The 20,123-nt window shown below is 44.8% G+C and overlaps 1 protein-coding gene across 1 annotated transcript in view; it reads left to right on the plus strand.

Moving 5' to 3' along the window:
* The window catches only part of LOC310855471 (rap guanine nucleotide exchange factor 6-like), a 210,267-nt gene that overhangs the window by 71,583 nt on the left and 118,561 nt on the right, over positions 1 to 20,123 (plus strand). Inside the window, 3 exon segments of the mRNA XM_083760492.1 lie at positions 653 to 722; positions 10,433 to 10,576; positions 12,213 to 12,230. Of these exon segments, the coding sequence (XP_083616618.1) occupies positions 653 to 722; positions 10,433 to 10,576; positions 12,213 to 12,230 (232 nt within the window).

A 20,123-nucleotide genomic window follows, 5' to 3' on the forward strand; every position in this document is an offset into this window, starting at 1 on the left:
AGAGAAGGTCATATTGTCAAACCACAAAGGCCTATTGATCTCCTCAAGTCGCCTCTATGTCTTTGTAGTGGTTACGGTTAGGTCTGCACCACAGAACATTGCCTCTGCACACAGGTTCCTGATACACTGCATGGTACTCTGTAGAAACCTCCTGACCATAGCTAAAGGAAATGGCTTAGTCCCAACGGGTTATTAAGCTACATGTATGTCAACCTATCCATTGGGTCTTGAGTTTGAAGCCGTGAGCAAGGACCTTTGGAGGACTTTGTCTCGCACACACACACACACACACACACACACACACACACACACACACACACACACACACACACACACACACACACACACACACACAAATTATTTATATACGGTTGATCCCATTACATAACCCCACTGTACCATAGTTGTTGTATATTGCCTTTGCTGTATTTGCATTTTAACGTGTGTGTGTGTGTGTGTGTGTGTGTGTGTGTGTGTGTGTGTGTGTGTGTGTGTGTGTGTGTGTGTGTGTGTGTGTGTGTGTGTGTGTGTGTGTGTGTGTGTGTGTGTGTGTGTGTGTGTGTGTGTGTGTGTGTGTGTGTGTGTGTGTGTGTGTGTGTGTGTGTGTGTGTGTGTGTGTGTGTGTGTGTGTGTGTGCACCCTCTCTATTCAGTTTTGGCAAGCAGCTGGGGGGCAGACGAGGTTTTGAATGCATCACTTTGGAGCCGTCAGAAATGATTGTGGTGAGTATAGCCTCTCTCTCATCACTCTCGTTCTCCTATGGGACCTTTTGCTTTTTATTTTTCCCCCTTCATGTTTCTTCCATTATATTTAGTTTACATTCATTCTGTTCATGTGCACCTCTCAGCCCTCTCTCTCTCCTCTCTGTTAATGTCTACCTGCCTCTCTCTCTCTCTCTCCCTATCTCTCTCTTGCGTCGCTTGTTTTGGCTTCAGCGGTGTTGACTAAAACTACGGCGAAAAATGATTGTCGACTATACTAAATACAAACTAAGCTATGATGACTAAAACGCCATGACTAAATATATTGACAATTTCGTCAACAAATAAAAACTAGACTAAAATGTTAGGGAGGGACTAGTGGAGAAGAGTTTTATGCTAGGTTGCATTCTGAAAATAGCAGATCTACAAGCTCACGCGTTGTCGATCGGCTATTATCTGCACGCAAACCAAAGACTAACTAAAACTAAACCAAAATGTGCAACAGTGCTGCTCTGTCTCTGGGTGTATCTGTGTGGTCTGTCATGGAGGGACCAGCAGGCAGGATGAGAGAGCAGTATAGAGTCTCTGTGTGTCTGTGTGTGTCTGTCATGGAGGGACCAGCAGGCAGGATGAGAGGGCAGTATAGAGTCTCTGTGTGTGTCTGTCATGGAGGGACCAGCAGGCAGGATGAGAGAGCAGTATAGAGTCTCTGTGTGTGTCTGCCATGGAGGGACCAGCAGGCAGGATGAGAGAGCAGTATAGAGTCTCTGTGTGTCTGTGTGTGTCTGTCATGGAGGGACCAGCAGGCAGGATGAGAGGGCAGTATAGAGTCTCTGTGCGTCTCTGTCATGGAGGGACCAGCAGGCAGGATGAGAGGGCAGTATAGAGTCGTAAACCAGTGGCAGCAGGATGCTGGCTCTCCTTTGACCCTTTCCTCTGCTCAGAAACACAACTGGAACAACACTCTGAAGGACAACGACACTTTGAACCCGCTGGGACTGTTTTGGGGCACGTCGTCATTGTAGGGAAACGTTTTATTTTATATCAAAACTTTCGAAAATTGAGAAAGTAGTAGTAGTAGTATCTACGAGCCGATTTGCGAGCTTGCAAATCTTCTCTTTTTCTTACTATTTGTCACATACAACAAAGTACATATATTAGGGCTTAAGTGGCTACATCTACTTCCAACGATGGAGCATGTAAAATCGAAATATCAACAGCTAAATTCTAATTGCGGTGTATGTCATACATGTAGGGGTTGTCTGCATCAGTGCATCTATGTATGTCATGTAGGGGTTGTCTGCATCAGTGCATCTACGTATGCGCTGTATGTATGTCTGTCCCCTCAAAAGTAGTCCAATATTACTAAAGCTTACTGCCTTACTTTCTTGAATGGCGTGAGGAAACAGAGCCACCATTTAGCCATGAAAGCCTGACGTCACTCACTGGTGACGTCAGGTTGTACTGTAAGTTCCTACGCATGTGACTGCGCTGAACATGCGTGTTAAAATTGAGTGCGTCGACCAGAGTGTTGTTCTCCCACCAGTGCATGTTATTTTGTGGATATGAGAATGGAAGAGACCCCCCCCCCCCAGGGGGAGTGAATGGATGATAGAGTGAGTGAGTGAGCAGCTGAATGGATGATGGAGGGAGTGAGAGAAGGAAATGAGCCTGCAGTATATTAGATTTGTCCAGAGCGTGGCCTGGCGTGGCCCGGCTGTGCATCACAACAACACATCACACCATGACATCACCCTGAACCAGAGAACCATTCGCACCGCTGTTCAGATTCACTCCAATGATTAGAGACAAATAATATTCTTTATCATGAGACTGTGAAACCGTGTGTGTGTGTGTGTGTGTGTGTGTGTGCGCGACTGCATTACTTTATACGCACGCACGTGCGTGCGTAACACAGTCGCTGTGCACATGTTGTGCATGTTTATGTGTGTTCAAGTTCTTGTGTTTCCACACACGTGCACGTGGGCATGTGTTTATTCCCAATGTGTGCGTTAATGTAAGTACCAGTGCTAAGTTTATGCATGAGCTTCTGCTCGTGCGTGCGACCCTGTGTGTGACCGTGTGTGTGTGTGTGTGTGTGTGTGTGTGAACTAGGAAATCAGATTGCATAAGAATATGTTGTTCTTGTTGTTGTTTGGTATTGGGGCGGTGCCCTGCCCCGTCTGTCTGTCTGTCTGCCTTAATGGGCTGTAATGCGTTCCCTCCACAGTGGGAGCAGCCTTATAGCCATAGAGAGGATGTAAACACCGGTGGTGGAAAAAAACTGCTCGCATTCTCTACTCAAGTAAAAGTATCACTACTGCATTGTAGAAAATACTCTGTTGTACAAGTACAAGTCTGGATTGATGTCTGTGAGTACAAGTACAAAAGTGTTGGCATCAAAATGTACTTGGAAGTACCGAAAGTCGAAAGTAGTTGTGCAGAATGTCCCATTTCAAGTTTTCAAATTTACACAAAAAAAATGTCAGATCTACAAGTTCACAATGTGTCGCGATGTGACGCATTGTGAGCTTGTAGATCGGCTATTTGTATGTTTGGAATAATAATCAGCGTAACCGTAACTAATAACTAAAAAATTCAAATAAATACAATAAATAAATACAAATATTGTAAAAGTACAATATTTGCCTCTGAAAAGTACAAGTAAAAGTATTGGAAATTGGAAATAGTAAGTAAAGCACAGACACCTCAGAATTGTACTTAAGTACAGTACTCAAATGTACTTAGTTACTTTCCACCACTGTAAACAACCTGGCGGTGCGCTGACTGGTCGGCCCACATGCGCTTAAAGAGCACAGGTTCCTCTCAGCCTTTACACTCACTCCTAGTCACTCTGACCTGAGCGGTGCAACTATACTGTTATTGTCATATAGGTACGGTATTTAACTCAGGGAAGTGCACACACAGACATCAAAGGGGGCTTCAGCCCCTGCCCTTTTACCCGTCTGTAAAACAACTGCCCTCGCCAGACCTCGAGTGCAGCATTTAGCCTATAGTGAAAGAATGCAAATGCCACTCCTTTCCATGCCATGCCGATAGGCAGCATTCAGGAGAATTGCTTTTTTTCCGAAGTCTCCTGAACTTGAACTTATTATTATTATTTTGCGTTGAAATAATTTGTTTAGAAATCTATGTCGTTACACCGCATCTCCAGTAGATAAAGAGTTCTGGGTTGCACCCCGAAAATCTACAAGCCACCCCAGTCACACAGCGCTAGCTGCCCAACTGTGCCACCCCAGGTCACACAGCGCTAGCTGCCCAACTGTGCCACCCCAGGTCACACAGCGCTAGCTGCCCAACTGTGCCACCCCAGGTCACACAGCGCTAGCTGCCCAACTGTGCCACCCCAGGTCACACAGCGCTAGCTGCCCAACTGTGCCACCCCAGGTCACACAGCGCTAGCCGCCCAACTGTGCCACCCCAGGTCACACAGCGCTAACCGCCCAACTGTGCCACCCCAGGTCACACAGCGCTAGCTGCCCAACTGTACCACCCCAGGTCACACAGAGCTAGTAGCCCAACTGTGCCACCCCAGGTCACACAGCGCTAGTAGCCCAACTGTGCCACCCCAGGTCACACAGCGCTAGTAGCCCAACTGTGCCACCCCAGGTCACACAGCGCTAGTAGCCCAACTGTGCCACCCCAGGTCACACAGCGCTACTGCAGCTGTCCGTGCTGAAAAATAAACAAATCATCCCTGCGGTTTCACTCATGGATAATATGAAGAATCAACTGACTGAGAGAAAACACTACTGTTACTGCTGCCAAATTAGTTAAATTTTTGCTAGAAACAGATGAGTGACTGACTGTTGTAAACGATACAGAGACATCCTCCCTGACAATATTGCAGAGACAGTTAGTTTATTTTCGGACCACAATTCTTACATGAGATGATTTTAAGATGATCCCATGTTTTTCTCCATAGAGAAAACCTTACGCAAACCCCTTGGAACCAGGGGATGAGCGAGTGACTTCAGAACTTTGGCGCTCAATAGTCAGCTAATTTAGTTCAGAAGAAGGAGGTGTGTGTGCGTGTGTGACTTTGCCTTAGAGAGACATGGTTTGAAATTGCAATTATTCATGTATTCTAGTTATTGTTTGTATGATGCGTGCCTGTACACGCATGCACGCACGCATACATGCAAATATCTGTATGATACTGCATTCATACCATGCCTCATTGTCCTAACAGTAATGGGTGTAGTCATCATATCACTTGACTAAAACTGAGAGAACACAGTGGCAAGAGCAGAAAACCACACGTGCGTGTGCATGCGCGTGTGCGTGTGCGTGTGCGTGTGGGGCTAACTTTCACAGACAGAATGGTACAGGCAGACAGAGCAGAGCGTGGGAAATAAACAGATTACATGATGGCCAGACTGTGAATCCACTATGACTAAAACTGACTGTCTATCTACACAGATATAGACAAATAGATGCTGTGTTAGACAGCACACTGGACCAGCCATTCTCTTCAACCATGCCCTATATATATATATATAGCCCCTCCTATGCCCAGCTTTGTGTGCTTGTTAGGCACGTAGCGTGGATACAATTTTTCACTGGGCCAATTAGCATCGCGAGTGGGGTGACGTGCAGCCGATTAGTGAAACCGTTTTTGCCGACTTGCTAATGTGATTATGGGGGACCATTTAAATCAAAGCCCCTTTGCTGTGGTTGGTGTGATTTTGGTCACGTTGGCTACAACAGAAAGTTGCATGCACAGGGGGGAGGGGGGTGCTAAAGTCACTCCGAAGGGAGGTGGAAAGTCTGGTGACAGGTCTTTTGTTGTTTACCTTTTTTCTTTGCCCCCTGTCTTTAAGAAGCTAGACTGGCCAAGATCTCAATTGACCGGGCCTGTGCCCCAGAGCCCAATGGACGCTTCTGGTGCTTGTGTGTATCCTCTAGTGATGATTTGATTGGCTGAGCAGCACCCCATAGCGACGATTTCATTGGCTGAGCAAAGACAGAAAAGTGAGGACGCAAATTGTGATTGGCCGGAATTATATGATGTATGAGATGATGATGTAGAGCAGGGGTAGGCAACCTTAGGCACGGGTGCCAACATTGGCACAGCAGAGGGTGGTCACTGGCACACTGGCATAAGTGTGAGAGAGATGATTTTTCTTTTAAATTGAAATGTATATAAAAAGGTTTAAAGTTAAATTAAGTCCACTCACATCTGTATAAAAATGACATCCTGCACATAATTCTACATTCATTTAAACTCGCATTCATTGAACTATGACTGGGGAGACAGTGGTACAGATACAAATTTAGTCTAAAAATCATACATGCTGATGTGAAAGAAAAAAAAAAAAATTAGGAGAAAAATTTAAGGTTGCTATGTGTGTATGAACAATCAAAATGGGATGGAAATATATAATTTGAATGTGGTGTCATAATTAAACGTAATATGGCACGCTGACTATCAAGAAAATAAAGACACGGCACTTCATGTCGAAAAGGTTGCAGACCCCTGATGTAGAGTATCGACAGGAAGCCTAGGGCTTGACATGACTGTCTTCGTCCTCATTTCAATATGTTTAGACTTGTTGACTTGTTGTAGGAGAGGACAGGAGAGAGACAAGAAAGAAAGGGGGATGACATACATCACATTTGACTGATTAGTTGTGTTATACGGTAGATTTGTTCGGTAGTCTTTCACTCCCTGGAATGCATACATGCATACAAGGTTAGCAGCAGGATTCTACGACAAGTGGAGCTGAACTACTTCAGTTACTAACTTAAGCTCCCAGTTCCTTATTCTATTACCAAACCCATGTCTTCTAAACCAGTGGGTTTCAACCCGGGGACCACCAGTGGTCCTTGAGTTGGTAACCAAATGGACTCTTATAGATATTTAACTCTTGAGAGTGTAAAATGAACCCAAATGACCCAAACGAAAACAAAATATTCTTTAGTTTTGGGTCTGAGAGGCTAAATGTCAAATGCTGAATAAATAATTGACATAAAAATGTTGAAAAGCATTGGTCTAAAGCATAGACTGTAAAGAATATGGACAAAGCGTTCCCCGGGTCTAACATGAACGTAAAATGAAGCCTGTCAGTCCTTGAATTCTAAGTCGCCATCTTTCTAGATCCGTTTGGGCCCAGCTGGCCCATTGGCTGGCCCAGACAACGAGGCGGGACTTCCCCCCTTCTTCTTAGCTGGTTAGACTGGCATAGACTGTAACGGTAGCCACACACCTCAGAACATGCGCGACTTTATGGTCATTTCTTTTAATAAATGGGACCATAATTTTCCAAAAAGAATAGATCATTAGAAATGAGACTTTAAACTAGTGACTGGAAGCAAAAAGTATTCATGTTTATTAAGGTAATACAGTCTAGGTGAAGTTGGGCCCAAATACATGGACTTCTATGGAGCTATGGGTTTTTTTGGGCCCAATGACAGCGCCACAACAGGCCATTATATGCACTTTCAGGAAATCCCCATTTCCTTGTGGCTTCACAAAATATCTGTCTAAAGTAACCAATGCTTAAACACAACCATCTCTGGCTGCATGCGAGTGCAATGCATCATGGGTATTGCCCTGCAAACCAATCCATTGTAAATGCTGATGTTGTACTATGGGACCATCTGTGTGTCTGTACATCGCTGGAATGCAGTAAACACATGACTGGCCCGAGGCCACGGCAAAACAAACAAACAAAAAAATAAAAACACGCTCATACAGAAACCGATTGGTCACTGGTACGGAAGCATGTGACTGATGACGACGGCGAATGCAATGCAAGAAGCCACATTCACCCTTAGAGCTAACCTCAAGTTATCTTTATGGCTCGATCAGAACCTGAAGTCTGCTGATTTGAGGAGCACATCCAAAACACAAGTGTGTGATGTGTACATATTATATGCACTCTCTCTCTCTCTCTCTCTCTCTCTCTCACACACTCACTGACTCACTCACTCACTCACACACACACCTATTCCGTACTGTGTCACGAATGAATGTGCGCACTACCCCTACTCTACTACTGCAGCATACCTTTGGAGGTAGACAGTTAGTACATGCACAGTGTTGCACAGACGGTGCTGGTTCACTGTCTGTGTTGTCCTCTCCGTGGCGTGCGTCACACCACTGCCCCATGATCCAGTAAATGCTGCGGGCGGATGAATGACGCTGTTTCATAGTTCGCGGCCTCACGCTCAACAAGAGACCGAGAGATACAGAAAGGAAGAGAGAAGAGAGAAATTGGAAGTGATTAAAACGAAGCAAAATAAAAACCTGGACAGAATTGGAACAGAAACACTGTAAATTGTAGAGCAAATAAGACATCTTTGTTTCTCCGTCTCTCTCTCTCTCCCTCCTATACATTTCTTTTCTGTTTACTAAAGAGCTGGAGAGATGGGGATACCCCGTTACTGAACAGCAATGATTGAGATCAGATAATAGAGGTTTATAACTTTTAGCAAATACCTCTTTTTTTGCCAGCTGTTTGAAAAGCGACTAGACAACATGTTCACCTACCTCTACCAGCGACCGAAGTGAAAACCTTTTATAAGCCAATGGGAGACTTACCCTTAAAACCCATAGTCTGAATGGTGATAAAACCCATACTCTGAACACCGGCAACGTGAAGCTGTGAGCTGAGGCAGAGGCTGCGGCACACACATTGATTGTAGATGTACATAAAACGAGAGCTTTTATAATTTTATAATAAGCAATTATAACTGAGTTCTTCTCCTTGTTTAACAACAACCTGTGTGTCATTTTGAAAGACTTCTGGTTGCACATCTCTAACGTGGTAAGGGGAAGAGACAGCGAGCAGCAGAGAACAGAGCGGTTGGGAGGGGGGCAGATGGTTTTCACTTTCATCTCTGCTGGGGTTCCCCTTTGGTTTGACTCACTGAGACAATCGGACAAACAGAGAGACAGACGGATATGAAAGGACATTCTCTATATCATGGGTTCCCAAACGTTTTAGCCCGCCACCCCAACATAACTGCCATTGGCTCGCAACCCCAACCTGACCGCGGAGGTAATTCGTCATTTGTCCGCACGTGTGATGTATTCATCTTAGGGCTATAGAGGTTTATAGAGGTTGTAACAATCATAGTTAAAATGTATTCTTGTACAATATTATTATTGCACCTGGGCCATGGCTCAGTGGTCCAGGCACCTTGGCTGGTAATCCAGTCTGTCAGTGTGCCGCGGGTTCGACTCCCGATCCCGACGGCCTTTACTGCATGTCTTCCCCCCCATTTCCTGTCAGCCTACTGTCTGTCTGTCCCATACAAAATATATAAAATAAGGCAAAAGCCTATATATTTATATTATTATTGTACAATATATAGTATTATTGAAATACCAATGAGTGATAATGAGTGACATTCTGTTGAATTCAGGCGTGTAAATATATTTTGGATGACCCAAAATAATTTTGCGCCCTCACCGCCAGTGTCCCGCTACCCCAGCTTTGGGAACCCCTGCTCTATTGCCAGTCAATATCTGCTTTTTATATATTGCACTAATGCAGTGACAGCGTCCTTGTTTTGTCTTTGCTGCGTTTAAGCCAAACAATGACACTTAAGGATGAAAATAAAATAAACGTATAAGTTGCATATCATATAGCCTATAACTATAGCTGTTTTATAGACCTCAGGTTATAGAAAGAAAAGCGAGTCTGCCGGCCAGGCTCGATATAATGGAGCTATTGACAGAGTTAATATTATGCAACGTAGAAAGAAAACAAATTCCTCCTCCAACAACAGGCGGGTACAAAGAGGCTGCTGGGGAATGAATTGTATGGCCGGAATCTGCCTGGAGAGGATATTTGTGTATTTACGGTTTCCTGCAGGAAACTGTGGCCTGTGTGTTTGTGTGTGTGTGTGAGAGAGAGAGAGAGAGAGAGAGCGCGTGAGTAAGCGTGTGTAATGTGTATGCAACGTGTTGAGCAGCTGAGCATTCTCCAAGCCGTCCGAGGAGCGAGAAGAAGCTTCTTTTAGTGCCACTCTTTTAGTGCCAATCTACAAACTACAAAGAAGGAGCGCTTTGTGTCTCCGTCTGCCTGGTAGACTTGTACTTCTGTCCACTGTTTTGATCCTGGTTCCGTGCTCGCCATGTGTGTGTGTGCTGTGTGTGCGTGTGTGTGTGTGCGCGTGTGTGTGTGAGTGCTGTGGATGAGACTCAAGGGATGTGACTTTTAGTCCCGGAGCTTTCAGCATGTCAGGAACTTTGCTCCTCGCTTGAACTTCTTTTGAGTTTTTCCTCCTGGTTTTCTCCCGTGGGTTCTTGGCTGTTATTGGCTGCGGTCGGCGCTGCCCGTGGCGTGCCTCGGTCCGGGGCCATGAGTGTGCTGCGATGGCACCGGTTCTCCATGCTCTGGAAGAACTGGATGTTCAACCAGGAGCCTCTGGAGGAGCAGCCTCCCGTAGCCAACGCTACGGAACCGCTGGAGGAGCAGCCTCCCGTAGCCGACGCTACGGAACCGGAGCCGCTGGAGGCGCAGCCTCCCGTAGCCAACGCTACGGAACCGCGCCACCACCAACAAGGCTCGGAACAGAACCCGGGGCTTCAAGAACGGAGCTCGGCAGAAAGCCCTACGTTTAGCACGGAGGAGTTTAAGACACAGAGCTCGGAAACGTGCTCTCGGAACTCGGGGACCTCCGCCGGGCAGGCCGATGACGGCGGCGATTCTGACGGCGGTTGTCCTGTGGCGACCACTGTGGCTTTTGTTTTGCAGGTGGACAATGGCAGCGAGGGGGAGGAGGGGGCCTTGCAGAGGGAGGGGTCCCAGAGGAGGTCCAGGCGGCGTTTCAGGAGGGTCAACCCTCGGGGAGAGCGGGAACTCATCACCGACGGCCAAGAGCCCGCGACCTACAGCACGGTAAGGAGACCAGAGCTAGAACGCTCACTCTGTCAGCGTGGCAAGTATTGGGCTAGCGCTAACTGTTGAGAGGTTGAGAGTTCTCCCACGCCGCACGGAGAAGGTTACAGCTCAAACAATGGTGTTCATTGTCAGTGGTTTGGGTTGGAGCTAACTGGGAAGCTGGCTGCGTTTTTTAGGCCGAGGCTTAGAGTGGGATTTAGGGACGAACCAAAACCTTGACGATGGCATTAAGCCGTTGACGGTGCTGAGGTTAACCACATATACTGTAGCCTTTTAGAGCTTCTAGCTATACTTGACACTTCATCACACCGCCGCTGCAGTTCAGCACACACTGCGGCGGTAGGATTACTATTAGCCTCGTTCAAGGAGCTGAGGATCAATGCACTGAGAGGACTTTGGAAAGCCAAATCTGACACGTCGTGTAAGCAGTTGTATAAACATGAGGGAGTGAGCTTTGTGTTCTTAAAAGCCATTTCATAATGCTATGGCGGGATTTCCCCATGACTAATCTTGAGTGCAGTGTGTGTGTGTACACAGTATATGTAGCCCAAGTGTTGAGGTGGAGAGAGAGAGAGTGTTAATCTGTGTGAGCGAGTATTGAAAGTGTTTGTGTATTGAGAGAGAGAGTGTTAATCTGTGTGAGCGAGTTTCCCTCCTGCAGATAGGATCACGCGGGGGCAGGCAGTGTTTCAGTTACAGTTTTAGCTAATCATCAACAGCCACGCTCCGATGCACGCACACACACACACACACACACACACACACACACACACACACACACACACACACACACACACAGTCAGACGCACGCACGCACACACACAGAGAGAGAGACACCATTTCCCCACTTTTCTTACACACACTTCCTTTACTGCAGTGGTTCTCAACCAGTGGTCCTTGAGGAGGTTCCAGGTGGTCCCCATGCTAAATGACAGAGAGTTGGTACCCAAATGGACCCTTGTAGATCTTGAACTCTGAAAGAGTTACATTATTGTTAAACATCAGCATTACTTCATTTTCAAGAAGTCTACACAATTACAGAATGTGGAAGATTTGTTATTTTCATCCGGTAGTGGGGCCCAGGGGTCCTTGGTGTGCCCCGGGATCCCCCAGGGGTCACAATTTGCATCCTCACTTTTCCGTCTTCATTTTTATCTTCAATGTTTGTGCTTACACAAACCCGGAAAGCAGGCCATAGGAGGGGCTAGCGCCCCTCAACAATGTGAGAAGCACTGCTGTAGCAATTACTGGGACAACATGAACCAACGAGAAATGGTTGGAGAGAGGCTATATGCACACAGATCAGTTAAACAGGAGTTTGACCTGTAGTTTATCTGAATCCTTGTTAAATTATGAAAAACTCAAATGCAATAATTGGTGGCGTTTGACACACAAGAATGCCATATTTTCATGTGATTTTTTTTTACAGTGGTACTAATTAAAACTATAATTAATAGTACTGGTGGTAATCCCTCGCATGCCTTTCAGTTCACCTTTTGAACACACACACACACACACACACACGCACGCACGGCACACACAGACCTATGATTGATTGCGTTTGTCTTGTTTCTCTCTCTCTCTCTCTCTCTCTCTCTCTCCGTATGTCTCTCCTGACGTCTGACCTCTCCAGAATTATGTGGACAACCAGGTAAGAGTTTTATCTTTCCATATTCTGTCTTCTGTCTGTCTGTCTGTCTGTCCTAAGTGTACTAAGTGTACAGTACCTCCGGTTTTCCCCCGTTTTTTTTTTCCTGTGTCGACGTACAGTATGTGAGTCGTCATGACTTGTTTCTGAAAAGTGTTTTGTGACAGAGTGGTGTCACGAAACGGTGTCACTTTGGTACACACGTGTACCTGTGTGTGTGTGTGTGTGTGTGGCAGAGGAGGACTAAGGGGGGAAAAGCTATGTGACATAAACGGTTGCATGCAGGGAGCGACAAACAAACTGTTTTCAAATGGAAACGGGTGATGTGTTTGCTGTAGACTTCTAGCGTCTGCAGTTTGTGGTCAGACTGGCTGAGTCGAAAGACTCAGAGGCTGTTGGAGAAAAGATTCAGTTGTCATTTTGGCTTTGGCTTCAGGTTCAGCTTGGTACTCACAATGCACTGTGGTTTAGGAGGCTTCAGGTTCAGCTTAAGTTTGTACTCACAATGTGCTGTGGTTTATAGGCCGTGTTGGGACCCATGAAAAAGTGCTTAGAAAATGAGTTTCGTTCCCATGTCATGGGAACTACTCATTCAATGCATTTTGTCATAGATAATACCCTTCTGGACTTTGGGTTAAAAGTTCTACTCATAATATCCTGCAGTATTTTGTCACAAGCCAGAAATGTATAAACAGTGTATAACCAAAAAACAAAAATCTTGTGCTGCTGTTTTTGCTTGTAAAATGTGTTTTTGGCAACACAAAATCTTTCTCAAATGTCAAATGCATATACTTAACATCTGAAACAAGTATTGGTGCCTTTAGTTTACTCATATGTGAATTTAGATCATGAAATGTAGCATATTTGTTAAAGAATATGCTTCAACTTAAGTGTTTTCCACACAGTACAATGAAACCTACACAGTAAATTGTGCCAAAAGCTTATGTTTCATACATAGAAAATGTATCAACCTACTGTGTAATGAAAGGTAGAAAAGAAAATCAGGGCACCTTGGACCAAAATGGCAGAAAATCTATCCAAATGTTACCACGCCCCCTAAATTGGAATAATGCAAAAAATGCACAAGACGAAAAATTAAAGTACTAGAGGTCAGAATGATTACATCATAATGAAACATGTATTACCGCAAGTGTGTCACAGCATCTGTCATTTGTACATCCACCCCCCCCCCCCCGCTGCCAAGGAAATATATGAAAATACAGCATACAAATGCATCACAATAAAACCTTCTGTTGGCTGTGTAAGTAGTCTGTGCTGTTTGCATTTATGCATTGCATTTAAATGGATGTAGGCAATGTGGCAATTCTTTAACCGTCTTCCTGCCATTGCCGAAGCCCTTCGGCAATTGAAGCATTAATTTGATATTAACGCTTGCTGCCATTGCCGAAGCCCTTCGGCAATTGCTCTTTTATAGTGCTTATGATTGATCAAGCCATAATGCTACTCACGTTAGCCGGTTAGCTAGCAGTGTTGTTAGCACTGCAGTGGATCGTTCATATTAATTCACCGTCGCCATAAGAATCCATTCTATCCGTTTCTTTCAATCGCCTGTATCTCCTATTCCTTGTCCCAGATGGCATTTTTGGTCAAAACAGCGTTTCTTTGACGGCACGAGCCGACGTTGTGGAGTGCTAAAATGTACCGGCATGATTCGATCATGTAAACAAAGGTTGTCTTGGCAACGTAAAGCTGGCAGGGATAAGCTCACTTCCGGTTGAGGCAAAATGTGGCTTTTCAAAATAAGAGCTCAAATTAAAAAAATGCTGGCATGAATTAGGTCCTAATTTCTCAATAAATGGCAGCAGTAAAAGGGTTAACATCTTAATAATTCTTGAACAAAACAAGTAGTAGGCCTACATGGTAACATGTTGGGTTACTCTCCTATCACTTTCATCAGAGTCATCATCCCATGTACCTCTTTCTTCTGTTTCCTTTGACACATTTTCACAGTCCTGGAAGTGACATAAATCAGTGCAAGACAGTTTTGCAGACATACATGAACATCTTTCAGTCTCACATTTGCTTTTTTTTTTTACAATTACAGTGGACTACCTGCAACACACTATCAGGGGCAGGATTTCTAGTCATCCATGTTACTGTTAACTCCCCATCCTCCATGCCCCATCCACTGCCAATGGGTGAAGGAGCACACATCCTACTAGTCAGAGAACGTCTCATCACTGCTGCTTGGTAGTTTGCCCTTTTGCAATGTTGGTGGAGAGCATCACTTGTTGGGGGAATGGACAGTTCTGGCAAAGCTGATGATGCCGTACAGAATGATTTGTACCTTGCATCATTCACGTTTTTGGCAGATGATTGGCCATACAGGTGGCACACATATTTGCGTTGAAAGTTGACTGGTCAAGGTTAAAACTGCTGCCAAGATGAACCTGCTTGGCTTACCTCGGTTGACTCAGTTGTTGTCATGTCTGATGGATGAGGTAGCCTGTCTAACAGTGTATCTGCTGATAATGTTTCAACAAAAACCAGTTCGGGGATGTTGCGCGTTGCAGGGCTGTGAAACACCAGCTCGGGGAAGTCACGGGCCAACCGCCTTTTCAGTTTATCCTGCCTGCAAAATGAAAATATGGAAAAAGACGAGCACAAATGTATAAATATTAATATACAATATCAGGGGATGAAGCCTGATGGCCATCACATCTACCCAAAGGTGAAAAATTCTAGATACAGTTGACTGGTGAATGCCAAAGAGGTAACCTAAAAGTTCCTCAGACAGATTGAGGCGCAGCTTCATCAGTGTAAGGCTGTAAGCAGCAGTCTCTGAGTATCACTAAGTGACTGTTTTGCAGGAGGTGGTAAACTTGGTGACACAAAATTGAACAACAACATGAAAGTCTCTACATTTGGTAGTCCTGTGAAGAATTTCATTTTGCGGTCATCAAATTCTGAAGGATCAAGAGTACGATGTTTCAACTCACTTTCTAATTTGTTGACTTTATCCCTAAGTGATTGACATTCAGCATTTAAAAATGTAATCTGTTCATGTAATGAGGCAATGTCATTTTGTGTTTCCTCTGTCTGGACCCCAATGCCTGGGACTTCAACAACAGTCTGTACCTCTGCTGTACTTCGATCAGTGATGGAGATGAAACCAAATAACCTTGGCACGTAGTCAGGATGTAGAGGATCATCACTCTTTTTCCCTTAAATAACAAAAACAACAAAAACATTTACTAGAAATATGATATTAATTTGTTTACATATATGGGGTGTTTTCACATATGTCCTGTTTCAGACATCAGCCTCAAAACAAACTCATCCGGGACGGGGCTGCCAAATCATTGTGAGATTATTTTCTTACATTAACCACTGGAACAATAGCATCCCTATTCTGGAGGGAACATTTGTAGAAAATAGCAGATCTACAAGCTCACAACATTGTGAGCTTGTAGACTGGCTATTTTGGCAAATAAGTTTGGTGTAGAGCAGGGGTAGGCAGCTTTAACCACGGGTGCCAAGGGTGACCACTGGCACACACTGGCAATGCCAGTGTCTCACTCTAATGCCAGTCTGGCATTAGAGTGAGAGAGGATTAGCCTGCATGTCTGTAACTGAGTGTACAAATGGAACCAATGGACCCCATTGGACCCCAAATGGACCCTTCTTAGGCCTTAAGCCTACAGGTCTGTGAGAGTGGAACCAAATGGACCTTACAGGTCTGTAACTCTGAGAGATGGAACCAAATGGACCCTTACAGCCTGAGTGTACAAATGGACACATGCAGGTCTGTAACTCTGACACTATGGGTCCATTTGGTTCCATTTGTACACTCTCAGAGTAAGTTACAGACCTTAAGGATCCATTTGTGCAATAACAATCAAAAGTTATGTGGGTCCTTGAAAAAAACAAACAAAAAAAAAGTTTGATATTAAACCACTGTAGTGGTTATCAGTGGACTCTTAATGTGTCATATAAATCAGTGTCATACGATATTCTGAGGAAAACCATGGAGACTTAACATTCAGTAACTGGGTGTGTTGTTCAATAAGAACATTAACATCAAGTCTTTCCACGGACTCACGTAACATGTTGATGAGTAATTACTCCTGACCAGATCTCTTTCAGGGGAACGGACTATGTTAATCCACTTCTTGGTCCACAAGAAGAGAACTCCGTTAGGTTCGTTTAAAACGGGACATTGTGTGAAAAGGCCCTTTTACATTGAACGTATGGTTTTACAAAAAAAGCAACATACCTGACACAAAGTGAAAGTGGCACCCGCAAATCCATGGATTCCAGTAGCCCTGAAACATGATTACATCGGCGAAGTGCAGCAATCCATTTACTTCTTTTTTCTTTACATTTCGGCAGTCTGTAAAAGGATAGCTCAGAGTTCTTTTTTAATCTGTTTGTACAGTCAATCGCACAACAGCTCTTTCCCATTTTCCCAGTTTAGAGTGAATGAAAACAGCGTCGCAACAGTGAGTTGCTAGGTTGCTATGGACAACTAAAAGTTCTTCCGCATACGATGACGTCACGCGCATACTCAAGGGAATAAAGCGGCTACGCGATTGGTCCACGTGACCAAAACCACACCACTCCCCTTGCACATATTATTACGCCTTGTAAGAAATAGTCCCGTCTTCGACCACGGATTATAAAAATACTGCAGGGTGGCACGAGTAGAACTTTTTTATTTGGACTTTCTACCTATAAAACTCTTTTATGGAGAAAAATTTGTGTAGTCCCACTTCCGTGGGAACAGAACTGAACGAAAAGGGACCTCACAATACGGCCTATTAGGAGGTGGGCCAGATGCTTGTTCTGGGCCAGGTTTTTATTCTCAGACATTCGGTACAATTTTGATTTATTTAATCTATACAAAGCTAATACAACGTATTTACTATACTGTTGTTCAGCCAATATAAACATTAGTGCTTTGTTTGTTCATTGATAGATGGCAGGAAGGATGCATTGATTGACTGACTGGCTGAAAGTATATAAATACATTTTGCGGTAAATGGAACAAATAAAAAGTAATTTTGTTTTAGCTCTCAGGCTGCAGCTTTATTTTATGTTCTCAGAAAATAGGTCATCATCGGGGGTTTCACGGCAAGATGACACTAAACAAAGGTGCTGGATTCAATGATAGGATTTGTGGGTGCTATTTGTGTCCGTCTTGTCTTTCTACAAGGTTATCCAGTTGTGCTTAATGGTAATGACTGGACGTGACAGAGTCCAGTAGTCCACACACCAATACAAGTCTGTTCTGGCAGTGGATCACAGCCGGTTGTACGCAGACCTTATGATACCCTAATAGCATCAGTAATCCATTACAACTGATGTCTGCTGATGTCTGCTCTCTCTCTCTCTCTCTCTCTCTCTGTCTCTCTCTCTCTCTCTCTCTCTCTCTCTCTCTCTCTCTCTCTCTCTCTCTCTCTCTCTCTCTCTCTTTTAATGGGTTAATTCTTAATGCCAGAGAACATGCTTAACTGTATTTAAACGTTTCTCCATTTTGCTTTCTCTTTTTGGAGGGTGGCTGCTGCTGTTTTCAGAACAACGGAAGCTGCTGCCACGATCACAAACAATCGCATTTTTACACACACACACACACACACACACACACACACACACACACACACACACACACACACACACACACACACACACACACACACACACACACAAAATGAACACTTCTTGTGAGTCACTGGTCTGAACTTCCAGACCCACTGTTAGGCGATGGTCTAAAAATGGGTCCGGAGTGAGGACTGAGTCATCAAATGGTGTGCCGCCCTTGAACTTGAACATGGTCAGAAGAACGGTACAATACAACAAAGTGCCCCCCCCCCTCCCCCCCAAAAAACGAAGATTACTTAAGTAGTAGCTTCAGGTCTTGACGGCTACAGCCCACAACTTAAACAGCCCTGGGTAGGCAACCTGGCCTGGCGGAGATGGCGACCCTTTCTAGTTTTAATTGTGGCGAAAACGGCACAATGTCGTAGTGAAAACCGGGACATTTTATTTCTTTCCCTTTAGATAATCTGTCTTGTCAAAACTGGGACAATCGCAGACGACCCAGGACGTGTGGTCACCTAAGGAAAAACGTAGAAGCTCGCGAGGTCGATTAGCTCTTGGTGCCACCTGGTGCATAGTGTTGATTTTGACGGCAAATTTTGATTTTTGTTTTATTCATAATAGTCATATAATAGTTTCAGTCGACTAAATCTACAGTTGATCTAGTTGACTAAAATGTATTTTGGCGGGCCTTGATGTTGTCTTTTTTTTTTTTTTTTTTTTTTTTTGCGGCTTACGCCTTTTATTGATTTTTTTTGAAGGGACAGACAGTAGGCTGACAGGAAACGGGAGAGAGATGGGGGGATGACATGCAGTAAAGGCCGTGTCGGGTCCGGGAGTCGAACCCGCGGCACACTGCGACTGGATTACCAGTCCGGTGCCCAGACCGTTACGCTACGGCCTGGGCCTGATGTTGTCTTAATGGCTGATTTTACACTTGGTTGCTTGCACACTTGCACACAACACGACGTGTTGTGAGCTTGTAGATCGTCTATTTTCAGCATGGAACCATGCATAAAATGACTTGTCTTTTTGTCCTACCGGGTGTCTTCTCCACTAGCCTCTTCTGAGCATTCTAGGTTTTTTATTTTTTTTATTTGTTGACACAATTGTCAGTACATTTAGTCTTAGTTTTAGTCATCGCAGCTTGGTCTTTATTTAGTCTTTTCCCCGTGAAAAAAACTTTTTTCGTCGTTGTTTTAGTCGACAGTAGCCTACTATAGCAGAAAATGAGGAGGTTGACAGACAGACAGACAGACAGACAGACAGATATGGTAACTGGGTGCTGATCCAGTCTAACCCGCTCTGTCTGTCTGTCTGTCTGTGATGATGCCTCTTGTTGTAATTGACTCTCATTGATCCTGAAACCCGATTCGTCCTGGCGGCAGGATGCCCAACGGGGAGACACGGGGCGCAGAGCACACCCGCTGCCATGACGCACCGCTGGGACGCACTAATGAGTCTTAGTCTCTCTCTCACACACACACACACACACACACACACACAGGCGCGCAGTCCAAGTCACTTCATTGCAACAGGACAGGCCTTACTGGGTTACTGACAGGCTCTCTTCCTGTGGTGTAGACGGGTCCAGAGAGAGATGGATGAAGCCATCACCTCATCTCTGGTCCACAGAGAGCCACCGTGCTCAATGGCTCTATAGGATGAGAGGCCCATTACTTTATTTATCCGCACACAGGCTTCACAGACAGACTGCTCTTTTTTCTTTCTTTCTTTTTCTGGGTAACAACAGGCGAGGCCAGAATGGAGTCGGCAGTCTAAAACCCTATGAAGTATTACCTGGTGTTGTTCTCTGGCTTGGTGCAGTGACTCTGGGCTGGGTTTCGTGTGTGATGTTCTGAGGTCCTCAGCCCAGACAATAACCATCCTTTAACTCATCACCCCGCCAGTGAAACCCTTGGCGATGTTGGCTAAACCGCCACCATAGACGGCGCTCTATTTCACTTGGAAAACAAGACCCAAAAAACACTTAGCGAGAATCGGCTATAGCTAATGTGATCGTCTATTTAGGAGTCTTTAGAAGCATTCATATTTTAACCGCACGGTAACGACGATTTAGTGTTGAGCCGCTAACATTGGCAGGTTGTTCAATCCAGCTCAATCTGAGCTGTAATTCAGAGAAAAGCAGCTATACAGATCAGCATTGTGGGCTATCTTGGGGAGGGCAAAACACAGTGAGCCGAGCGTGGTCTAGCGACCAGGAGCCCCGCTTTACTGTACGTATTATTGAGACGGTAATAAAAGAATATAACGAAGAGTAACTAAGTAAGACTTGAGCTCCATTGTGGGTCTACCCTGGACAGGGTGGAGGAGGTG

The sequence above is a fragment of the Protomyctophum parallelum genome (genome assembly GCF_964188405.1).
Source record: "Protomyctophum parallelum genome assembly, chromosome: 1".
Taxonomy (NCBI): Eukaryota; Metazoa; Chordata; class Actinopteri; order Myctophiformes; family Myctophidae; genus Protomyctophum; species Protomyctophum parallelum.